The sequence below is a fragment of the Sturnus vulgaris genome, chromosome 6, assembly GCF_052056855.1.
Source record: "Sturnus vulgaris isolate bStuVul1 chromosome 6, bStuVul1.hap1, whole genome shotgun sequence".
NCBI classification, from domain to species: domain Eukaryota; kingdom Metazoa; phylum Chordata; class Aves; order Passeriformes; family Sturnidae; genus Sturnus; species Sturnus vulgaris.
This window is the reverse complement of record NC_142248.1, coordinates 38245786-38270122: the sequence shown is the minus strand read 5'-3', so window position 1 is coordinate 38270122 and position 24337 is coordinate 38245786. Positions and strand designations below refer to the sequence as shown.

The window sequence follows — 24337 nt, the reverse complement described above, 5'->3', positions numbered from 1 at the left end:
GGGCTCCCTGGGGGTCAGCCCTGAGCCCCTTCTTTGTGTGGGCAGTGCTGTGTGATGGGCTGCCTGGTGCAGAGATCTCCAGCATGCAGCACGGCACTGGCTTCAGGAAGAAAATTCCTGAATGTGTGTGTGTGTGTGTGTGTGTGTGTGTATTTGAAGACTTCTGGGCTGGAGATGCAGCCACCTGCAATGAACTGATGTGAAAGGGGAAAAGAACACAAAAAGGCCCTCCCAGGCAGAAAGCAGGGATGTAGCTGGTAGAGGATGTGGCTCTCTCACAGGCACCATGGTAACACCACAGCTGCTGAGCTGCACCCAGCCCTGGCCATGCAGTGCTGTCCCGCCCTGTGGGGTCAGCAGGAGGGTTTGGGGTGGGCATCTACCTTGGGCTCACATCACAGGAGTGACTGTGTGTTGTGAGTTTTGGGTCCTGTCCCTGGGTCATTGCTCCCCACAGTGATGCACTGGTTGTAGGACCATGGGATGGTGGGGATTGAGTATTCCCAACATGTCCATGTCAGCTGCTGCAGGCTGATGGCTTCCTCTGCTTCTGGACACGGCTGGTGAGCATTTCACCCGGCAATCGAGTGCCTGAGAGAGGCAGTGGAAACTCCTGCTCAGGCAAGTTGCTTTTTGTCCCAGTATTGGTGGAGGAGCCCCCTCGGGAGAGGTGTGCATGCTGAAATCCCAGGAGTGTGTGTTCCCTGAGCACAGAACAACTCCTGGCTCTGCTCCACTCCCAAATTCAACGCAGCAAGCAGGAGCTCAGAGAGCCCTCCTGAGGTTCCCTGCCTGCCTCGTGCTTTTGTCCTTCCTGTTTCCAGAGGGCAGGGCTGGTCCCACCACCACATGCTGCATGTTGCCCTTCCTCAGGGCTCTGATGCACCTAATGATGAATTCCCAGGCCTTTGAGAAGGGATTATGTCTTCCAGAGACTAGAACAAAATATTATAAACTTAAAATAGCTGCTTCCATATGGAATATGCCAACAAGTCCTACTGAACACCCAGCAGAGTGTAAATTTGCATCCATTTGCATACATATCCATAATTTCCACTTCACCCATCAGCCCTGCTCCATAAAGATGCACTGCCTGACATTGTGGGCAGATGATGGTGTTTGACACAGGCCAGCACTAACGAGGCTCCTCAGTGCCACTGCCCCAACCCTCATCAGAGATGGGCTGGTGACTGTCCCCAGCCCTCAGCTCCTGCCTTGCATCCCTTCCTGAGGACCTTGGCATCAAACTTCCTTCCCTTTCTACCTTGAGAAGACTTTCTCACCTCGAGAAATAACAGAATAAATCCCCAAAGGTCCAAGAGGGTTTCTTATCTATCAGTCCAGGCACAGAGGGAAGGAGCAAGCTCCAGAAGCTTCCCTGGGGAGGGAATTGTTTAATCAGGACTCCACCAGCACTCAGTGAGTGAGAGGAGGAATGGGGACCCTGAGCAGACATCCCCAGCACTGGAAAGAAAAACATCTTTCCAACTAATGGGTCCAGGCCCTGAAGGCTCTGGATCATATTCTAAAATGTGTTTGAGCATTGAATTTCTGTCATGCATCCAGGGATGCTTCCTTCAACCTGCTGTGTGCCCTGGGGCAAATCCAGCACAGTGCTGGCTAAAGCAACTCCTCTGGATACATCTGAGACCCAAATCTCAATGTTGAACTGTCTAAAAAGAACTGACAGCTGCAAAATGCAGTTTAAAACCCAGAAGTAACACCAAGGAGGCCACGTCCATGTGATTGAGTCCCAACAGTGAAGGTTTGCTATGGTTTCCTTCACTGCACAGATACTTTTATTCAGGTGGGATCTGCTTTTGGCTTAAATCCCACCAGGAGTGATGTGAGGGGCTGTGGGGGCTGGAGAGGTGGTGGTGTCCCCAAGGGAGTGGTGTCTGCGCCCAGCATGAGCCCACACCATCAGGTCTCTGTCTCACTTGCATCATACAGAGGGTTGAGGTAGAAGACCTGGAGATCTTTTGGTCTCTCCTCTCCAAGGTCAGCATCTGGAGGCTCCTGCAACAGCAAGGGAGGAAAAACAACCCATGGGGAAGAGAAGAAAATCCTCGGCAAAACCCACCTGGTGCTGAGTCCCTGCAGCAGTTGAGAGATGACCTGAGGGAGAATGGGAATGTCCCACAGACAAAGAGGGGAAAGCAGGGCCCCTGCCAGGGTCACCCCAAGAGGCTTTCAGGAGTGTCAGGGCACCCAGCAGCTCCTGCCCACGGCCCCGAGCCCCAGGTGTGCCTGGCAGTGGGGACTCACCACGTTGAACACGGGGTTGTCGAAGCCTTTGTCACCGGCTGGTGCAGGGGACACCGGGTCCTCCAGTCTGTGCCAGGGCTGGGGCAGGCTCAGGGCAGGCAACCTGGGCGAGAGCTGGGCATCACCATCCACACCCCTCCCAGCCCTGCAGCTCCCCCAGCTCAAACCCTGCGTCTTTAGGAGGTGGATGGGACAGGATACAGGGGCAAAACGTCAGGCTCTTACTGGAATGGGATATTTGTACCCTTTCCCAGAGAAAAGCTGCTGTACCCAGCAGAAATCATTAAGCCTGGAGATCTGGGACCTGCATTCTGGAGGGAGGAGTTTGCAGAGGCAGACAACTCCAGCACAGGCTTCACTTTGGAGCAATCATTCCTTCCCTGTGGCCTAAATGAATTACCACAGAGCTGACACCTGCTTCCCACTGCAATCTCAACAAGTACTAATTACTTTCATCATTCTTTTTATCATGTTATCATTTTCTCATCTTAATCACCATCACTACTTGTATTACTTTCTTCATTATTATTTTCTTTATTTTATCCTAAGGGTCCCAGTCACTGAGCACTCCCCTGCACTGGGCCCTGCTGCATGTGGGCTCAGCAGCAGGTCCATGTACATCACCTCAGGAGCTCTGAGGGAAGCTCTGCCCTTATTTCCCTTTCAGAGGAAATAAGGGGGACCTGCAGCAATAGTGGGACAGGCCTTGTGCTCATGTTCAGCTCTGTCTCCTGTAGCTACACAAAATTCCTTCCTGCTGACAGAGCTGTCCAGCATCCAAAGCAGCATCAGTGAAAGATAAATCATCAAGTAGCAATTATGGGTCTGGGAGTTTTATTTAGAAATTAAATGGGTTTACTGCTAGGAAATATCATGTCAGCACGTGTCGAGCAGCAGGGCAAGTGTTCCTGGCCAGGGCCACTGCACAGTGACAAGATCCCAGTGGAGGAAGGAGGAGGGAACAACCAACCTGACTTGTGAGCCTGTGACACAGCAGCCCCAGCACCAGGGAGCTCAGCACCTGACAGACACAGGTGCACTTTGCATGTGCAAATTTTAGCAATTCCTGGCTCCTGGTTATCAAGTGTGCAAAGTCAACCCCACTTGCTCACAGCTGGGTAAGTGAGACAACCCACAGTGGCTCAGCAGGCAGCCAAAAAACCCTGCAAAACCCTCCACGGGAAGGTGGGTGCATGTGGGAGGAGCAGAGGTGGGTGCCCCAAGCACCTGCCATAGGCACTGCTGGGATGCCCTAATCACTGCCAGGTCTCATCTCCAAGCTGTGAAGGGAAAAGGTGATGGAGAAGGGATATTTCTGACCAGCTGTGGTACAGCCAGGTGCACCCTCCAGCCCCCCCCTGGGACCTGCACTCCATAGTCCATGCAGTGTGAACAAGCAATGCACCAGAGGCTGCACTTCGTTCTGGGTGCTGTCTCTACCCTTACTGGTTATGAAGCTGTGGGACAAGCGTTTTGCATTATTTTGAGGCATTTCTATCGAGCAGCTGGCAGGTTCAGTCCTCCCCTCCCCAGCAGGGCTGCAAGCTAATGGTGCTAAGGAAGAGGAGATGTCACCAGGCACCATGACTAGGCTGTACAGAGCTCCAGCCGAGCTGCAGCAGCCCTGCTTCCACCCCAGCACACTGCACCCAGCCAAGAGGCAGCTCCTCCTGGTCAGGGAGGAGAATGAAGCCACAGTCCAAGAGCACAGAAGTGCCTTGCAGCCACCTCACCTCCAGTAAACCATGAGGAGCAAGGACGAGTTTTAGACTGACACAGGGCAGGTTTAGATCAGATACTGGGAACAAACTCTTTACTGTGAGGGCAGTGAGGCGCTGGCACAGGTTGCCCAGGGAAGCTGTGGATGCTCCATCCCTGGAAGTGCTCAAGGCCAGGCTGGATGGGGCTCTGAGAAACCTGGCCCAGTGGAAGGCTACGGCAGGGGGTTGGAACAAGATGATCTCTGAGGTCCTTCCAACCCAAACCACGTTGAGGTTCTGTGAACAGTGGTGTAGGGGTAGCAGGCTGCCAGGCCATGCCCCTCTCTGTGGGAGCTCTGGGCAGCACCGTGTGCCCCTGTGTGCCAGACTGGAAGGACAGCCTGGGCTGGCAGCTGCTCCCAAGCAGAGGCAGCCTGAATATTTGCTGCTGGCAGAAGCCCCATCCCTACCTCAGCTTTCCCCTTCTGTAGAGAAAGAGGATCCCTCCAAGGAGCAGGAGACTGAAGAGTAGCCCCATGACTGTCCCAGCTGTGATCCTGCTCACTGGGTGGCTCCCCACTTGCCCACTGGCAGTGGTGCCAGTGGCCACTTCCATTTTGCCACTTGAAATGCCAAGAGCTTCACCTGCAAAGAAATGGGGAAGAGGATTGTACAGGGCAACACATCTCACATCCATGGCAAAGGAAGCCTTCAGCTGGGTCTGGTCCTTCTTGCCTGGTTGATCACCCTTCCCTGGGAACAGGGATGTGATCCACAGGTAGATGGACTCGATGAGGACAAGCCCCTGTGGGTCTGCCACCCATACAATGACCACCAGGTCCCCTGGCTGTGACCTGTATGCCCATCAGTGTCTGCCTCCACAAGCAGCATCCTTGCTGCAGAGAGCAGCACCCAGTGACAGGGCAGATACTGAATATGGTAAATCCCACTTAAATACCTGTATTTATCTAAGTATTTATATAAAAAACTGGTTTACTGCAAAGATGGTCAGTTGTGGAGACAGACTGCCAAGAGATGTGGAATCTCCATCCTTAGAGACATTCAAACCCCACTGGACATGCGTGGCAGGGAACACAAAGCTCTGGCCAGCAGTGGGTCTGGGTGCACTGCAGGGGAGCTGCAGAGCAGGACAGGGGTGTTACCATGCTGTGCTATGCTCTCCATGATGTCTGCTGCCAGCTGCTCTGCTGCAGTGCCCGCCTGCACTCCTGCTCTGTCATCAATCAGCACGATCTGGATGAGAGGAGTGGCACTTCGGGACGTGATGCCCAGGAAGGTCTGTGCTTTGTGCACCTTGGATATGGCCATCTGCACACCGGCGTATTTGGGCTGCCCAAAACACAAGGAGACACGTAAAGCCCGGGAGAGGGTAGGCACAGATTAGTCACATCTCCAGACAGCCACGATGGGTGCAGCTGCAAGGCCCACCTGAACCCTCATGTGAGCCCCACCACAGAGCTGCCACCCTGTCACTGCAGCACCACTGCATTTCCCAAAGGAGAGGCTTGTACGTCCCCTCTCTCCCAAGCTGTGACCAGCACCCACTCAGCACACAATCAGCCCCCACAGAGAGCATGCTGAGAAAGCAATTTCATCTATCACACCCATTAAAAGCTGTATTAAGATGTGTGGCTGTAAGGAGGGCAGGCAGACAGCTTTCAGCTCAGGATCAATAGAGCAATACTCTGGTATCGAACCTCCCAGTGCAAGGCAGAGCACACCTCCTCCCCAGCAGCCCCTGGCAAAGAGGAGCGAGGTCATGTTGTGTCTGACAGGCAGCAGCATGAAGCGGTGTTTGGTGGAGCATCTGAGAGCTGACAGTGCCAGTCACCCACCCAGTGCTTGCCTGCTGGGGAATGGAGAAGCAGCCAGAGGCCAGGGAATGGCCTGCTGCAGGTTTGCAGGGTCCCAGCTGGGTGCACTGAGCTGCCTTGTGACCTAGACCTGACCTCCTCTGTTTTCTGTGGCAGGGTTACCTGCAAGTCCCCCTGCATCCTTCCCCATTGCATGTCAGCAGCTCCTCCTGCCCTGAGCCCCCATAGCAAGCAGGCACATCCAAGAGGTCACTGCAGGGTGGTGGGGAGTGAGCTGCACCCCAGGCACCAAGTCACTGGCAGATGTAGCTAGTGGCTTGTGGTTTCATTAGCCCCTCCCAGTCTGACAGGCTGATGTACCTGGCTCAGCAGCTCTTGGACCAATTTGTCCTGGTACTTCTGCAGGTCAAAATCAGGAGTGAAATCCAGGTTAATGGTGGCCCCTGCAGCCAGAAAACAGACACCAGACTGTCACCACGCGTGGGCAGAGAGCAGCCACAGCAGCACAGCTCTGACTGCCACAAAAGGCACTGGGACCCTCTGGTGCCCTGTGCAACTGGTCTGGGCTCAGAGAGAAACCTCCCTCGCTGGTCTTTTTCGTCAGTGGGTTTGGTGACAGGCGTTTGGCTTTCCAACATAATCCGGAGAGAAGCTTTCCCTGGAAAGCTTTCTCCCACTTATCCCTCTGGGAAGCTCTTCATGCCCCTAGTTTTGGGGCCATGAGGCTGTGGTGCAGCAGCACTACCCTGGCTTTGGGGGGGGAGGCTGAGGAGGGAACACCTCTGCTCCCTGCACCACTGCACTGCAGTCATGCAGACAAATATTTTCCTGGGAAAAATACAATTAAAACATTTGCTGAAATTTTAAATTGTCCTAAAGACTGTAAGAGACTATGCTTTTAGGAGCACATTGGAGAAACATATGGTGCCATTTTAATGAATTTGGCAAGACATACCACATATTGGATACCAAGTATCCAGGTACAGTTGTGCATGAAAAATTGCCCCTAGCAACATATCATGCAGATTAATGGAGGAGCACTCATTGCAGAGAAAATGCTGTCAATCTGCATGCTTTTATTTTAAATTAAATTAAACAAGCTGGCTGTTGGGAAGCTGACATTACAGTGGAAAAGGTTGCATTTCCTCTGCGTGTTTTCAGCTGTATAAACTCAGCAGAGCCCTATTAGCTTGACGAGCTGTGACATCCTGACAGGATGAACCAGAAGCAGGGACAAAGGGCTGCGACTCAGAAAAGACTTCCAAAAGCTAGGATCTCTTCAGAGAGCCGTGCTGGGAAGGTGGCACGATGGGATCTGTACATGGGACCCACAGATGCGACCCCTGGCAGCAGTGATACAGCAAAATTTCAGCTCACAACCAGCAGCAAGCACCCCCTGCACCCAACTTTCCCCCATGGAGCCAAGGGAAGCAGCTGGTATGGCAGGAAGGAGGAATAGGGCCGTGTCCCCCACTCACCACAGACCCCACAGCAGTGGCCAAGGGGGTGCAAAGGGCTCTGGCACGCTGGCTCTGGGCACTGCCTCCCTGATGCCCTGAGCAGGGCTGCGCAGATGCGGGGGCCATCCTAAAGGAGAGAAGGGCAGCGTCAGTCCCTCACCCCACAAACTGCACTGGAGCCCCAGAATGGGAAAGGGAACACTCACCAGGGTGTTCCCACAGGCACAGCCAGACTTGTCAGGACAGCCAGTGCCTGTCACCTGGAGAGTGCCATTGCCATGAAACTGCAGCGGGGCAGAGGGGCCCCCCAGGTACCCAGCCCAGGATGATGGGGTGTTCAGCTCCTGTGCAGGAAAGAGCAGCAAAGCAGGTGAGTATCCAGGACAGGTCCCAGTGCTGTCCCCAGGAACCCAGCCACGCTGCTGGGACACCTGGTGTCACATCTGATGGCCGCCACTGGGCAGCCCTGCTGCAGGCAATGATGCAGCAGGAAAACCCTGCCAATACACCCATTCCATCTTTTCCCTTGGACCAACAGAAAACTCTCTCTAAAACCAAAAACAATGACAATGAGATAGCTGGGCCTTTTCTTCTTTTGCTTTCCATCTTTCTGCTGGCTCAGAGAATTCAAGTTACCAGCTTTTCACTACTGGGAGGAAGGGGGCTGGATCTGAACTGTTTTCCTTCTATCTGGGAAGAATTTCTATGTGCTTGGCATTAGCAAAGGCTGAGCTGAACTGACCAGCCTCGTGCCATGTCACCTGTGATTCCCTCACCCACTCTCTTCCACAGGAAGTGTCTCCATGCTCTGGCACAACAGGCAGATTTCTCAGGCCCTGGGGTGAAAATAGTCATCACAGAGCACAGAGTAGGCTGGCTACAAAGGGATAGAGAAGCTCATAAGGTCAGTTCTTAGGAAATGTGCTATGATCACAAAAGCACCTTCTCCTTCCATCTCATCACTCAGCAGCAGCCCCTGCCCTGAGGGACAGCCAGCAGTGGTCCCTGGGGGGGATGATGTGCCATGGGGGAGTCCCCAGGCATCAGCAGGGCCAACATCACTCTGAGCACCCAAGAGCATCCACCTCTCATCCCTGGGGCTGTGTGTGCCTGGGGTGAGTTCCACTGGGGCTCTGCCTTGCTCAGACTCGCCTGCACCCGCCTGGGCACAGGCTGAGTCTATTACTCAAAAAGCAGCTACCTAATGCCTGGCCCCGAAATGGCAGATCCCAGCCAGCACAGCAGCAGAAATAATAAATAACTTATGAAACGCCTGCCGCATCTCCCACTCCTGGAAGGAGCCTGTGTTTACTGCTGCAGCGCCTGTGATCTTCTGCTCCTCCGACCAGGAGGGACAGGGCTCGTGGGGAGCCTGATTCCCGGGCTGAGGCACAGCAGGCTGCCAGCACTTCTATAATTATCCCTCCAATCAATTAAAGAGCGCTGCTGAAGCAAAGCTGGGAGATGATCATTGGGCCACAGGCCATGGTAAGGTCGGGGGCAGGAGAGAGGTGTCCCCAGAGGGTCCCTGAGCAGCACGGCTGCAGACACGTGCCTGGGAAGGGAGAGACCCCTGGGAGCCACAGGAGCTGCCATTTGCTGGTGGTTCGACCCGTGCATGTTGGCCCTTTTTAAACATGCACAGTGAGACAGCCTGCGCTCCCACTCTGCAGGGAGGGAGGCAATAACAAACTGGTCGATGCAAAAAGCCATCGAGGCCATCCACGGCAGCAGCAGCTCATGCAGCTGCAGCCCCACGGGTGTGCCCCATCTCCCTGAGCAGTGCTGCTCCCCCACCTCCAGCTGTGCTGAGAAGGTGTGCAGCCAGTTCCCCTCCTCCCCACCTTACCTGGCCCATGATGGAGATGCTGCGGAGGTGAATCACGGGCTGTGAGGAGTCGGTGTTTACCCTGAAGGAGGTCTGGGGCTGGAAGATAACATCATCATAGCGGCATGGGACACGCTCCTCATCCACAGAAAAGATGGGCCCGGCTGCCTTGAGCTCCCCGCTGGGGAGAACATCCTGCCACAGTGTGGGGTCAAACCAGGCATGCTGCTCAGCATCAGCAAACCTCACTGTTCCACCTGGAAAAGGATAGAAAAGGCTGAGCATGACACAAACCCAAAGCCCCAGCAGATGTGTCTGGGCTGAAGGATCTCACCCTATGGGCAGGGAGCCAAGGGCTGGCCCTGGCATCACCCTCAGGGGCAGCCACTGCAGGCGTTTCCCAGAGCTTGGCAAAGCTTCCCAGAGCTCAGGTCTGGGGTCCCAGCCCATATCCCACATCTATCTGCAGGCTTCCAGGCCCAGATCCCACAGGATATTTCGTCCCCATTTTTTAAAGCTCATCCTTCTGGTTAAGGAGGAAAACATCTGCCTGAATGCTGAGTAACAGCTAAACCTGATAAAAATGGGTATGATAATTCATGTCCCAGTTTCCCAGCAGCCTGACAGGTCTGCAGAAATCTGACCAGCCCTGTTCCCTGCAGCAGGTAACCCCAAAGCCAGTGCCCCATTTAACTATCAATTATTTAACCATTAACCATTTCTCTGCTGGTTAGTCTCATCATGCAGTGCCCTGATTCCTTCTCTCTCTTCCCAGCAGCTGAACCTTTACCAATTCAGCCAGCATGCAGGTACTTAGGGATTGAATCATTTGCATTAATTTTGAAACAGTGCTTTAAAGAAGGCCATTTGTGAAAGCTGTCCCAGAAGAGCCAGTTGATTTCAGGGGAGGAGTGCATGGTCAGCAGGAAAAGCCCAGTGCCAAGCATAGATGCCAGAGCATTCCTGCTGGGGGGCAAACAGCCCCAAAACAAAAAAATGATAGGGATGAAGGATTTCAGAATGGCTCCAGACAATTTTAAGCTACAATCTTTGCTCTGGGGAGATTGATTTAGATTTTTTCTCTCTTTCTCTTTTTTTCTTTTTTTTTTTATTTCCATTCAGAGTGCAGGCACAGGTGCTCTGCTTGAATGCTTCCTTCCCTGTAGAGGAACCAAAAACCTACTTGCCACTGGAAGCATGGGGTAGTTCTTAAGCACCCAAAATACACCTCCCTAGAAAATAGCTTTCAGGTAACAGCAGGCACCAATGACACAAACCTGCTGTCTCAGCCATGGGCTGGAGGCTGGGAAGGAAGGGGAGGATGCATTTGTGGGGCCAAAGGCTAGCTTGCTGTGATGGCCATGGTTTGGCTCACCAGTGTGTACCTCCTAACTGGTTTTCCTTAGAAACACCATGGTAGAGAAAATAAGGGCTTTGATGTGGCTACATGCTTAATAGGCAGGAGAAAATACAAACAGTATTTGCCTCTCTGCTACAACTTCAAAGGCTTCCCTACTATAATTACCTTTTTAGAAGGCAGGTGATCTACGAGGAAAAAAGGATCTGATGTGAGGGAGGTCATCAAAGAAAAGGTAAGTACTGAAGAGGAGTGATTCACTTTGCTCTGAGGTAGGACCTTTGTAGAGGTATTTGGGCTGAATTTACATGATTCATCATGGGCTTGATGGGATGCCTGGTTTGGGCACAAAATACCTGAGTCACAGCCTGGATCCCAGCTGCCATCGAAAGCTGTGAATGCTGCACCAGCTGCCAGCACGAATTCTCCACTCAGGGGCAGGTACTAGATGAAGGGATGCAGAGTGTTACTGTCCTGCTGCCAGCCACCCAGCCTTGTAATCAAATAACACTGCTAATTATTAGGCTGCCTATTACATTCACAGTCTCCAAGGCACTTTACAGTTATCAGGAGCTACCCTTACTGTGCCCCATGTAAATGGGAAAGTATCAGCTCCTGGATAATGGACGGGGATCCTGCAATGGAGAGAGGCAGTGTGGCATTGTCTTCCATAACACAGAAAAGCATTCAGAGATGCAAGGAAAGGAAAATGCAAAATAAGCTCTTTCACAGTTCCTCCCTCCTCTTGTACACACTCACAGCAGCTCAGGAATGGATTTATACATGGTTGGTACACCAAGAAAAACCCAACCTTACTCTGCAAGTGCCAAAGGCCCCCTCACTTAATGCATTCCCACCTCCAGGGGCTCTGCTTGCCCCACAAAATATAACTCAGGGCCCCAGGCTATGCTTGGTACAGTGTCAGGTAGTGAATTTGCACTGAGCACAAGCTAAGGGAAATACACAGTGGCATCTGGAGCAGCTTGCCATAGCCAGATCCTCTTCTTGTTGGCTAGGGCATCACCAGCAGGTAGCAAGGGTCATGGTACTGATCTGGCTTCAGCATGGCCATTGACAAACCTCAACAGGCACAGCTCTGCCATGGGAACCTTTTCAGCAAGAAACCATGGCCACTTGGGTCACCAACCAGCACTGCTAACTCTGGAGCAGGCCCTGGCAAATGATCAGCTCAAGCAACTCATCTACAGTAAACAGGTTATTCAGCCCAGCCCATCTTATTTTACATTTAGAAATTGCAGAGGGAAAGTCATGGCTTCTTACAATATTTTAGAGTCAGTGGTGCTCAAGGCTCCCTTCTCTAATTTTGTCTGTCCAGTGTTTTAGCATCACTCCCTAACAGCAGCTGAAAGCCCTCCAGGACTCAGTTATGCCAATGTACAGGGTCCTGTGCTCAGGCAGAAAAAATTAAATGGGATTTTAAGGTTTCATCTACTTAATTGATCTTTAAATATTCAGGTAGGTTAGAGAAAGCAAGACTTTGACTGCTGCAGGTGGCCATAATAGCTCTGTCCCTGGCCAGACTTGCCTGAAGGATGCTCAGTCTCACTCAGAGGCCACCACGGGGAAGGCTTGGGCGAGGTGAACAAGGCAAAAAGCTCATCACCCCCAAACTGTAGGCAGGCACTTGTTAAGAAATTTAGTGCCTTGGTGGTGCAGTGCTTTGAAGGCCTTAGCCCTGGTGCCTCTCTTGGTTCAGGAACCATGAGAAGCCAGGATGGAGAGCAGAGGGTGGCTGCTTTGGACCCAGAAATGCCATACATTGGGCTGGAAAAGAGGGGATGGCACTGGGAATAACTGAGGTTGGGGCAACACGTGTCCCAAGGGTGTAGAGTCTCCCCCCCAGCCAGGAAGAAACCTTTGCCTATGGACACTGCTCCATCAGACCACAGCCTCTGTCCTGCCATCAGGTTCTCTGAATTTCTATTGCTTTTCAGTAGAGAAAATTTGTCCAATACCGAAGCACTGAAAAAGGCTGAAAGGTCTGCCAGGATACAAAAGGCATTCTGTCCTTTAGCTGCAGATGAAAAAGCCATCAAAACATGTCTGTTTTGAGGCTCAAGACTTGGCCTGCATTCAGCTGGATGAGAGCAATGCTACCAGCTTTAACCACAAAATGCTGTACTTCACTTCAAGTGCCCTGGCTTGTTTTCCTGTGAGCTCAGGCAGGAGCAGGCAATAGGACATTTTGGAGCAGCCAGCTGTCACCCATAGGCCAGTGCCAGCAGCACTTCCAGCCCAGTCCCTTCTCCCAGACCGGCTGGGCCACTGCAGCCTGGACCCCTGGGTGCCCAGTTTGCAGGCTGGCCTGGCTGCTGGGACCCATCTGAGCTGCTCAGTGTGGGGCTTTGGAAGGGATGCAGCAGATCCTTTCATCAGCACAGGGTACCAGCTCTTCATAGCAGTCAGCTCTGGGCACTCAGACACAAAGCTGCAGGGATCTTTGGGTGTAAGAAGGAAAATCAGGCAGCAGCTGCTGATGAGGGGGATGGTTACACAGCAGGACCATGATTGGGCTCTGCTTGCTTTCCCAGGCTGCTGGAGTTGGCATTTATGAGTGTTGTGACTGGATCAAGACAACTGGGATGGGAAGTCCCTGCTCTCATCCCTGCCTGCCTGACAGCTCTCTCCCCTGTAGCTGCCACCTTGACTACAGCCATGGATCAGAGCTTCCTGTGATGACAGAATCACAGAATCACTGGGTTGGAAGAGATCTTCAAGATCATTGAGTCCAGCCCATACCCTAACACCTCAACTAGGCCATAGCACTGAGTGCCACATCCAGTCTTTTTTAAACACATCCAGGGATGATGACTCTACCACCTCCCCAGGCAGACCATTCCAGTACTTTATGATTCTTTCCATAAAAAAAACTTTTCCTAATATCCAACCTATATTTTCCTTAGTACACCTTAAGACTGTGTCCTCTCATTCTGTTACCTGCTGCCTGGAGAAAGAGACCAATCCTCACCTGACTATAACCACCTGTCAGGAAGTTGTAGAGAATGATAAGGTCAGCCCTGAGTCTCCTTTTCTCCAGACTAAACAACCCCAGCTCCCTCAGCCATTCCTCACAGGGTCTGTGTTCCAAGCCCCTCACCAGCCTCGTTGCCTCCTCTGGACACACTCAAGTGTCTCAAAGTCCTTCCTAAACTGAAGGGCCCAGAACTGGACACAGCACTCAAGGTGTGGGCTCACCAGTGCCCAGTACAGGGGAAGAGTGACCTCCCTGCTCCTGCTGGCCACACTATTGCTGATACAGGCCAGGGGCCATTGGCATGCAGGACATAAGCTTTTGTATCCAATGGGATTATTCATTCAGACCTGCACAAACTAACTAGAGAAGGAAAATACATCAAGGATTCACGTGGCAGGGCTGAGTTCAGTATGGTAAGAGAGGAGATGAGGTACAAGAAGATAACTTGCTCGGTTAGGGATGCACACACGGATGCACAACACTGGTTCCATGACCAAGTGAAGTGGTGCATCCTGCCTGTGCTTGGGAGGGCGAGCAGGTCTGGATGGGCCAGCAGGACACAGCACCAGTTCTGCTCAAGAGGAGAGCTGGCAGAAATGCTTCATGCCAAATCTGCCTCATGCCAAATCTGCCCCATGTCAAATCTGCCCCATGCCTGCAGCACCTGTGCTCTGGGGACATTGGCATCTGAGCTCTCTTGGACAAGATCCAGGATCTCCAGCCACCACAGGAGATCCCCCTCCACGGCTGAGGCCAAAATTCCAAGCTGGCTGGACTTCTCAAGCCCAGAGGAATCTGCTCATGTAGATGGAAATGAGAATGAGCACACATAATGTCCCTTCACACCCTGGGATTACACCGCAAGCACCAGCCCTGGAATTAAGATGCAACACAACATGATGCAAGACAGGGGACAGAGCCACCTCATCTCCATAGACATGAAGTTCAATAAGAGCTCTGTACTTCTGCTTCATCACAGGAATTTCTGGGGCTGGGCCTGCAGCTATGGCTCCGTGCCCACTGCACATCCACCACCAGCCCTGCCTGAGATTCTCACCACTGGGCAGCGTTTCAGGAGTGTCTCCATTATCCAGTGGATCTTTGTAAATAATTTGCCCTTTCTTTTTTCCTAACATAAGTTAAGCATCTCGGCTCACTGCAGAGGACAAATGGAGACTCTGGTTGAGCAGTGGTTTTCTACCTTTGGGAATTTAGTATGGAAATTGCATACAGGCTGGGCCACTTTCCAAGTACATTTTGAACTGAGCAATGACAGGTACCAATGGACCAAAGCCAAAAAGCTGGCAGTTTCATCTGCTTTCCCTTCCTCCTGCCAACCTGTATTCCAGGGCCATTAATACAGTGAGTGCTTAGAGTCCCATTAGTCATTTCCCATTCCTGATACTGGTAAATCACTTATCTCCTTGGTTATCATTATCAAGTGTAATGACAACTGAAACACAGTCATCATTTTTCTTATCAAAGTCAGCCAAAAAAAAAAAAAAAAGAGGAAAAACCCCCACGTGGCTCTTGGACCAGACCCAGCATTGCACTACCAGAAGGAATCTGCTGCCCCAATACATAAGTGAAAAAGGAACTAACCTCCAAAAAGTGAAATAAAAAAATAGCAAAGTCCTGAGAGATGGCTTTCCAGTCAGATGTCCTTAACCAGCCCCTAGCACATCCTGGCTCCACCTGAGTCACAAGGATTGGGCTGAGATGACTGACAGGAGTACTGTGGCTGGAATGTCACCATCATCAGCACAGGAAAAATGCAGCACTTGTGTGGGTGAACAACACCTGTAACTGCAGCCAGGTCTTCCCCCAGCCTTGCTTTTATTTGCAGCATCAACGCATTTGAATTCCTTGCTTGGATGGGATGGTGCCACCATCCCCATCACTCAATACTAAGACTGCCTAGGCACACTGAGCTCCACAGTGCTGCACCCACGGCTGCTCCAGCAGGCAGGTCAGCAGCCATCAGCCCCTGGGTACATCCCCTTGCCTGGCACCCAACCCAGGAGCAGCTTTGGCACTGGTGCTTCTGGCCCTCCATTGAAAAACACCGCTGGGATAGGATGCAGGTGGGCTGTTGCTCCACCACAAGCAATACTGCTCAAGGGAAATGATCTCCATATCATCTTTCCCAGTACTGCCCTGCTGGGACAGTGGCAGCCCATGGACAGCAGCAGGGGCTGCAGGCGGGTGGGCTCTGCCCATTCTGCCCACAGCTGGGAACAGCAGGATTTTCCCAGTGCCTGCTGGGGGTCTCAGCACAGCTGGTGGTGGTTCCTGGGTGATATCCAGATGTTGGCTGACACCCCAGAAAGGCACAGGGCCAGGTTCACCCACAGGTGAATCCCTCTGACAATTCTGCAGCACTGCCAAGGGCTCACTTGTAGCAGCATTTCTTGGGTTCATTACTGGGGCTTCATTTATTCACCCTCTGGTCCAGCTGAAGCTTTTACCTGCACCCTCAGGACAATGTCCTTCCCCTCAGCCACACATGCCACCCCACACCCCCAGTTTTCTGCCAGAGCCAGCCTGTTCCTGCCACAGCCCTCGATCCCACAGCAGCTAGTACAGGTCCCTGGCCAGACAGGATGACCTCCTGCCACCTCAAGACCCAAGGAGGGTCACCTGCTGCTGGGGTAGCTGCCCAAAGACCTCCCTGCTCAGGCACATGGTCCCATGAGGAATGGGGCTTTAGCTTCCCAAGGAAACAGGGCCAGAAATGCAGCCTGTGCCCCCATGAAGCCCCTGCTCATGCAGGCTGGTGCAGCACACCTGGGGCACAGAAGCTGGTGCTGCTGTCCATGGACCCCACCAGCAGTGGCAGGGGATGCCCACAGCCCTGCTCTGATCCCAGTAATAGCTCACCCTTCTGCTTGTGACCCAGAGCAGGCAGGAGCACGGGCACAGGAGCAGTGTGCCAGGGGATATCATCATTTCAGTGCCATCCCCTGCAAGCTAACGAGGTGCTTGGCTGCTCTGCCTCCCCTCCTGCCCAGCAGCAGCAGCAGCACAGCCGTGCTGTCATTAATGCCAGAGCCAGCTGCCCTGCTGTGTCTGCTCCTCACGTTTTAGCTTGTGTTTCAGCACACGGGCTTCTCACAGCCCCTGCCCAGCCTGGCCTTGCCACCACATCCCCTGGCACAGGAGTGGCCTGACACATCAGGTTCCCAATACATCACAGTCCTGCACATCCCTACAGAGAAGCCACAGCTCCTGGCCATCCCACACGGGTGCTGGCAGGCACAGCCCCTGCCAAACCACCCTGCAGGGCCCAGTGAAAGCCATGGGAGGACAAAAAACAAACAACAGACCTAAAAAGCCCACTAACTTGATTGCAGATCTCCAGTACACACTTCTAGCTGAACAGATCCTGACACTGTACAGAAATCAGGTGTCACAGGGACATGGGAAGCCCCTTGGGTAGCTGAAGACATTGAGCTACGAATGCAGAAAATACAGAAAAGCTTAAAGCCATTTGCCAAATTTATTTCAGATTAGTTAAGCTCCTTTCCCTGAACTCTTCTCTGCAGACAAGGTCAGAGAAAGCCAGGAAGAGGCTCGAGGTGTGGGCAGAGGGGCCATGCCCAGCAGTGAAGGGATGGCAGACGGTCCATGGAGCAGCTTCCCAGCCAGACAGGCTCCAGCATCCGCTACAGCCCAGGATGCTGGCAAGCTGCACTGCTCATCACAGACTTTAGTAACTCCTCCTGCTGGAAACCAGCCTGAAATGAGGAAATAGACTCGGGAAGATGAGTGTAAATGGCTGTTTTACCAAACTCCTCTCCTAGCACACACCTTCAGTGTGAATGCTGACACAGAAAAGACTGCAGGATTCCATCTTGGAATTATGTGCTGGCACACACTCCCCTGAAATTTTTTACCTTCATCTTAGGAGAAGGAAAAATAATCCCTTTTCTGGTTGTTTCATTACGCTGCTGTCTGGGAAGAGGTGGGGGAGGGAGCACCGGTGCCTGGGACTAGCGCGAACTGTGGCAATTCATTAGAGCCGGTGCCCCTGGAGAGCAATTGGCATTTCAAGATCAATCTCTGCCAGGAACCGAGCGGGAGCATCCTGCAGCAAAGCCGAGTACATTCTGCTCTCGCAATTAGGCAGCTAAAAATAAAAGGCTGGGGGAGGTGTCCCTGGTCAGACCCCAGTGCCCCACACACTCCAAACCCTTGCCCAGCCTTGCAGCCCCAGTGGGGCAGGCAGGGAGGGGGTATGGACAGATGCTGCCCCACAGCAGAGCTCGGGGATGGGGCACAGCTGGGAAGGTGATGTCAGGGCTGCTGAGTAACCCCAGCAAGTGTCTGACCCTGGGGTCGCACAAGGCTGCTCTGTCCATGTATATAAACCCGACTCCTGCAACCCCAAAAATAGAAGCAGCAGCATCCATCCCTGGCCCCTATGTCACTGCTGGCCAGCTCAGGCACAAACCGCACAAGGGCTGGTGTTAATGGGGCAAACACCAGGCTCAGTGCTGCAGCCATGCCCTGGCCTGGCTCCCTTTCAAGCACAGCCATAGCCAGAGGGTCCTATCCGTCCCAGGAGTCTTTCTCCCCCATCAGGAGACAAGCAGCCAAAATCTACCTCGCCCTGGAGCACCCATGCCAGGCATCATCACCTCCATTTCCATCTTTTCTGCACATTTCGTCTCAGGCACCTCTGAAAGCTGGCTAAATACTGATCTGCATCTTTAGGCAGCTAAATACCATAGAAAATCCAGCCTAATCACAACAGTTGTGCATCAAAGCCACTTACGCTTAAGCTGGATTTGGATTTAGTGTGTGACTGAATTAGGGATCCATTTGAAATTTCAAATAACTGCTGAGCTGGGTGCTCAGTGGGTGAGCTCTGAGCAGGCAGGCAGGCTCTGTGCCCCAACAGCCTCCTCCCAAGAAGGCATCTCACAGCACTTAGCTGGTGCCCACACGGGATAGATGGGAAGGGATCTGCAGAGTTCATCTGGTGCCCACATGGGATGGATGGGGATGGATCTGCAGAGCTCACCATACAGAAGTGAGCTTTCACAAAAATGTCTAGGAGAGGACCGATGGTGACACAGGAGGACTGCCTGACACTCCACTCAGCTGGGGAGTTGGGATGGGAGATCTCATGCTGTCCCTCCACCACCAGCACCAAGCATCCTCCCCTACACTTCCCACAGCAGGCACTATCTTCATGAAAGTCACAGAGAGCCTAATCCCTCCTCAGCTGTGAATTTCCTTCTGTGCTACTAGAGCAAACATCCTGCTTTTTTTTTTTTTTTTTGGCCAAAGGCTGTATAGCATCTCCATGGTGACTCTAAAGCTTAATGTATTCTTGCTGATTTAAGTGATTAATGCTCCAGCGCGCGTGGCTGGCAGCCGAACAGGTGCAGCCCAGCCTCTCTGCAAAAAGCCTCATGACCAATTCATTTTCTAACCAGCTGGTTGCCAAATTTTATGCCATTTGCATGAGTGGCAGCCCAGCTCAGGTGGTAGGTTTCATTTCTTTTTCATCCCTAACCTTGGCAGTCCCTGTATCACCTGGTGACAGCAGAGCAGGGCAGTGAACCAGAGGGAAGTGCCTGAGCTGAAATTAAAAAGAAATATTAACCACCCCACTAAGAGACATGCTGGGACAGTTCACAGGGAATCACTGGGGCAGTGATGCTCAGAAGGAAGGTGTGAACTGCAGTACAGGTTATAGGCAGGGCTGGCTCCTCACCTGCAGTGCAATTCAGTGCAGGAAGGGAATGGTGCCCTCACAGCCCATGTGGTGCTTCATTCCCCCATGGATCCCCTACAGTCCTCCCCATCTGCACAGCAGTGGGACAATAAAATTCACTGTAACCCTGTGCAGCTGCCTGCCAGCAGCAGAGGCCCAGAGAAAGAGAAACCCCAGCAGAGGGTTTCCATCAGCTCTCTGGATCCTTTGACTGGGATGAGCCAGGGGTCACTGGGACACTCTGACCCCTCAGTCACAATAGGAGCCATCCACCTGAGCAGGGGGCAGGGCCATGGATGTTTTGTGCTGTGCAAAGGTTGTGTTGATCTCCCTCTCCTCTGCTCAGCTCCTCTCCAGCTTGGCTGCGGGAGGCTCAGCCGTAATGACTGACGCTGCTCTGCAATTATGCACTTTGCAGGCCTCTGATGAAAGCACTTTAGAAATATTATACATTCATCTGTAAGTAAAATAAAATCTACTGGAGTGGTATTTTGCTCTTTTCTTCTCTGGGTAAATTCCACATCATTTATTACATTATATTTGTACGTATTTCCCCAGTACATTCTTTCCTTCAAAAATTCATATTTAAAATGCCATATAAATAAAGTATCTTCCCCAAATATTTGTAGAGGGATTAAATGTGGCACATGGCGTTATTAAAGCATCAAAACTATTAGTGGCATAGACAGCCTGAACAAATTACACCACATAAATTTCAAGGGCTTCTTCAAATTTAATGGCCAATAAAAGAGAAAAGCTGCCCTAAAACTGAGAGAGGAAACTGGTCCACAAGCTCATCAGGACTAGAGGAGGAGGTTTTCCAAACAGGATCCAGCCCATCTCCTCCTGTCCCAGCACTGAGAAAGGGCTCACTGGTGACCCATCCCCCACTGGCAGGTTGGAGCAGTGGGTTTGCTTTTCCCTTTAATTCCTCCCTGTTAAATTTTACCCTCCAAGCCACAGAGATTGAGAGCCCATGGCTGTCTGTCAGCCTGCTCTGGGGCAGAGTTCCTCACATGGGGCAAAACCAGATTGCTCAGAAACCCCTCCGAGCTGAGCCTTCCCAATCTTATATCACTCAACACATTCTAGCACAGTGTCGTGTCCATCCTGCCACAGTTAGACTGATAATACCACAGAAGAATATAAAACCCAATGCCACTTGAAAGAAAATTTCTCAAGCAACATTTTGGGATTTCCCAGAACAGTTTGTTTTCATTTTGAGATATTTTGATGTCAGCTTCACTTAGCGTCTGCCCAGGGCTAGTGCCTGCTCTGTCAGCAATGCTGTGGGTTGATGCTCCTCAGCCAACTACTGCCAAGCTCTCCATCACATAGAGGGGATTTTATCCTCCTTTGAGGAGCAAAAATCAATTTCTTTCAAATGAAATTTGGTTTTGCTGTACTCTCTTTCATCTCCCCTAATTAAAAAAACCAAACAAACAAAAAACAGAAATGGGATTTTTGGTTCCACGGTACAGAGAAACCCAGGCTGCTGCAGGACTCCTGTCCCTTGCCCCAGCTGAGGCATCCTTGGTCTGGCTGGACCATGGAGGAAAATGTCAAAGTCCATAGAGTGACTTTAAACTGACAGAGGACAGTAGGACATTAGATATTAGGAAGAAATAGATATCAGGAAGAAATTCTTTACCCTGAGGGTGATGAGACACTGGCACAAGTTGCCCAGAGAAGCTGTGGGTACCCCATCCCCAGAAGTGTTCAGGGCCAGGTTGGGCAGGACTTTGAGCAACCTGGTCTGGTGGAAGGTGTCCCTGTCCATGGCGGGGGTTGGGACTGATGGCTTTTAAGGTCCCTTCCAAGCCAAACCATTTTATGATTCTGTGGAGAGGGGGACAGGGGAATGTGCCAGCAGGTAGAGCTCCAGGGCTGGCCCTGCCTTGCCCACCCTCTCACAGCCCTGCACACCATGCCTTACCATGTCTGTCAGCGCGTGGGGAGACCTGACGAAGACTGAGACAACCTGTAAGAAAAGCAAGAGTAAAGTGTGCTTTGGCCTGTCAGGTAAAGGAGCTTTTCCAATGCCTGACAGTGTTTTGTGAAAACAAAAATAAAAATAAATTTAAAATGTCTATACCTTGTCCTTCTCAAAGTGAACCACATCCCTGGCACAGGGGACTCTGCCTTTATCCCAGTTGGAGGCGGTTTCAAAATTGGTGTTGGGGATCCACTGCTTGTACACGGCAGCAGTGGCAGCTGGGAGAAACAGATAAAACCAGTTTAACCTAGTCCATGGGAGGCACTGGGAGCCTGCTCTGGGATGTGCTTTAGGATGGCTTAGCATTTTTAGGCCAGATTTGGGGATTTTCCACCCAAGAGCAGCTCCTGCATTGTCCCAGCTGAGCAGTCACAGCCCTTCTCTACACGGGGAAATTTTTTTTGTCTGGGTGATGTTCTAGCCACCCAGACAGGAAGAGAAGCAAGGGGCAAACACTCAGCAGGCAGACAGAAGGCAGGAAAGTGTCCTGCAGGCAAAGGGTAACAATGACATACACGTGGTAGTTAAGCAATCCTTGCAGGGGGGTTTGTTGTCACTCAGACTAATTAAACAAGTAAAGATTCCTCAACCTTTGGTTTCCAGAAATGCCAGAGTGGGCATGAAGAGCTGGAATACCACTAAGGGCAAGAGAAGAAAGGGCATTTGCTATGGGACATGTAGCACAAGTATGGGCTGGTTTCATGCGTTTGGAGCTGGAGAGGGAGGATTCAATGGTATACTTCAGCCTGAGGCTTAAACATGTTGGGAAACAGGGTTCTTCCCCCTGGGGTTTCCTGGGACAGCAGCAGTCCTGCCCTTGGGGCCTCACAGGGATGAGCCTGCTGGCCAGAGACAGGACATGACAGAGGGGATTTTCATTCTGACCTCTCTGATTGCACAAGCACAGCAGAGCAGCCTCCCATCCTGACATTGCCCAGGCTTGGCCAGGGGATGCGTGTTCAGCTGAAGATGAATGAATCTCCAGCAGCCCGAATTAAATGGCTTCAGGCAAGTGCATATGAGACATAGAAGAGAAAATTACAAAAACCTCTACTTTTGCCTTTTAATGGATCATCTTTTCTGTAGAAGAAAGACCCATCAAATTGCAAGATACGTTGAAAGCCCGTGGTGGAAGGGACTGAGGCACTGGAGAGGGAACGAGGGCACAGCCTGGGGTGGGAGGGGGGCTCTGAATGACTCCAGCCGACAGAGGAAGGTGCTCTGCACAAAGCCTGGGCTCGGCTACTCCGAATGATGTGATGCAATGTGCCTGCAGAGGCTCTATCAGCACACAGGGATCACCTTGAGGTGCAATTTGTGTTGGAGTCAGTAAAAACCTAAACCTCACAATTTGCGCTCTTTTACTCTGCCAGGGGCTCTGCTGAGACCGCTGGCTGTACTAGCCATCTCCAGATGAACAGGAAACTATATATTTTTAACCAGAAAGTCCTGGAGTCCAGGTACAAGGCGCAGAGGGGCTCCCCTGCCTCATGCCGGGCTGCCTGGAGGAGCCCTAAGGCACAGCGAACACACCCGTGCCGAGTCCTGTTCGAAACCCTCCGAGAGGGAAAAGAACATCACCGGTGGTAAGAGCTGGAGCCAAGTATCTGCTCGCAGTGTTGTGAGCATAAACACCTTGCTGGCTCAGAGCAGAAAAGAGCTTAAGAACGAAATAAAGCACCCAGACAGTAATGGCATGTTGTTCCGTCCTCGCTGCGGTTCCCTCGTATCCCTGCCGCCCCGGGAAGCTGGGGTATGGAGAGGTCAGAGCTCGAAAGGCTCTGCCAGCCCCATCACACAAAGTCTCACGTCCCGTAGGAAAAGCGAGCTCAGAGCCGGGCACAGCCTGGAGACGGCTCCGCATCCCCCCCGGCTGCAGTCTGCTCCTCCGGCCCGAGAGCAATTCCTTTGCCCCAGGCAGTCCTGCACCCTCCCCAGCCCTGGAAATACCAATGTGTTATTTAATCGGCCCTGTCTCCCGGGAAGCGCAGTCCTTGAACATCAAAGCCACATGCATATTCAGCAGGGAGCGTGTCCTGCAGCGCAGCGCTGCTGACTTCAGATGAGAGGCTCAGCACGCTCCGCACGGCTGTCCCAGCCCCAATCCCTGCCGCCTTCCCCGTGCCCGGCTGGAAATGCCTTCTCCCTTTGCCTGCAGCTACGCTGTGAGTGACAGAGCCTGCAGCCCTGCTCCGAGCCAGGCCTGCCGGGAGCACACGCGAAATGCAGAGGTCGCCCAGCGGTCAGCTCTGCTCGCCACGGCGGCCGGGTCCTGGGCGTACTCACCCAGGAGCTTCAGGATACCCAAGAGGAAGAGCAGGAGCTTCATTTGGCAGCCGGCTGCCATCCCTCGGGCCGCGATCCCTGCCCAACTGGACCTTGCCCCTTCCCGGGGCACGTGATGGGATCAGCCCGGGAGTTCACCGGGATGGGAGGCAGCCTTCCCCCAGCACGAACATCAGCCCCGCTCTGTTCCTGGAGCTGGTTCGCCCCCAGCTCCTTGCCCAACCTTCCTGTTTTCTTGGCATCCATTGGGAATCTGAGAGAGCCACCGAGGAAGCGGTTGGGGAGGCAAGAGTGGGGCTGTGCCCAGCTTGGCTCACCAAACCTGGCCACCCACACTCCCCCCACCCATCCAGGTCCGGCCCAGGGTGTCGAGGTGACCACGCTGCGTGCACATCCCACGCCACTCTGCCCTGTTGAACAGCGGCTACCTGGTAATTGCTAATAATGGCCTCCGTGTATGGTCAATTAGCTGGCTTGGAAGGGAGCAGCTCCCAGCCACGAGCCGTAATTGTACTTTGGCCACCAGCTGATTTGATCATTAGCCGGCAGCGCCAGCCCAGCCCCGCGCTGCTCCTGTGGCACTGCCGGGGGCTGCTGGCAGCGGCACCAGGGCATGGGCATGTAGGAGAGGAACTGCACCAGCCCTGTCGTCTGCCACAGCCTGGAGCAGTGCTGCATGCCAGGCCAGGCCCACGTCTGCACCAAGGGTGTGTTGGGGCAGAAAAAGCTGGGGGGAGAGCATGGATGGTGGCAGAGGCTCATGGCCAGGAGAGAGCAGTGGGGCTCAGCTGCCCTTCAGCTGACACTGGTACCAGCAGGGCAAGGGCAGAAGATTGGTGAATGCAGGGGTTTACTAGAGACCAGGAGGAGGCTGGAGAAGTTCTTGG

At 52.6% G+C, this 24337-nt stretch overlaps 1 protein-coding gene across 1 annotated transcript; it reads right to left on the bottom strand.

Moving 5' to 3' along the window:
• Positions 1–1746: 1746 nt before the first annotated feature.
• Positions 1747–23567, bottom strand: AMN (amnion associated transmembrane protein). Its single transcript, XM_014871929.2, has 12 exons — positions 23451–23567; positions 21264–21382; positions 21105–21149; positions 10805–10892; positions 9113–9348; positions 7470–7607; positions 7282–7390; positions 6164–6246; positions 5132–5318; positions 4439–4613; positions 2269–2371; positions 1747–2019 (listed from the first exon to the last, which is right to left on the bottom strand). The coding sequence occupies exons 1-12, from the start codon at positions 23509–23511 to the stop codon at positions 1924–1926; spliced, it is 1440 nt and encodes a 479-aa protein (XP_014727415.2). The 5' UTR covers positions 23512–23567; the 3' UTR covers positions 1747–1923.
• Positions 23568–24337: the final 770 nt, after the last annotated feature.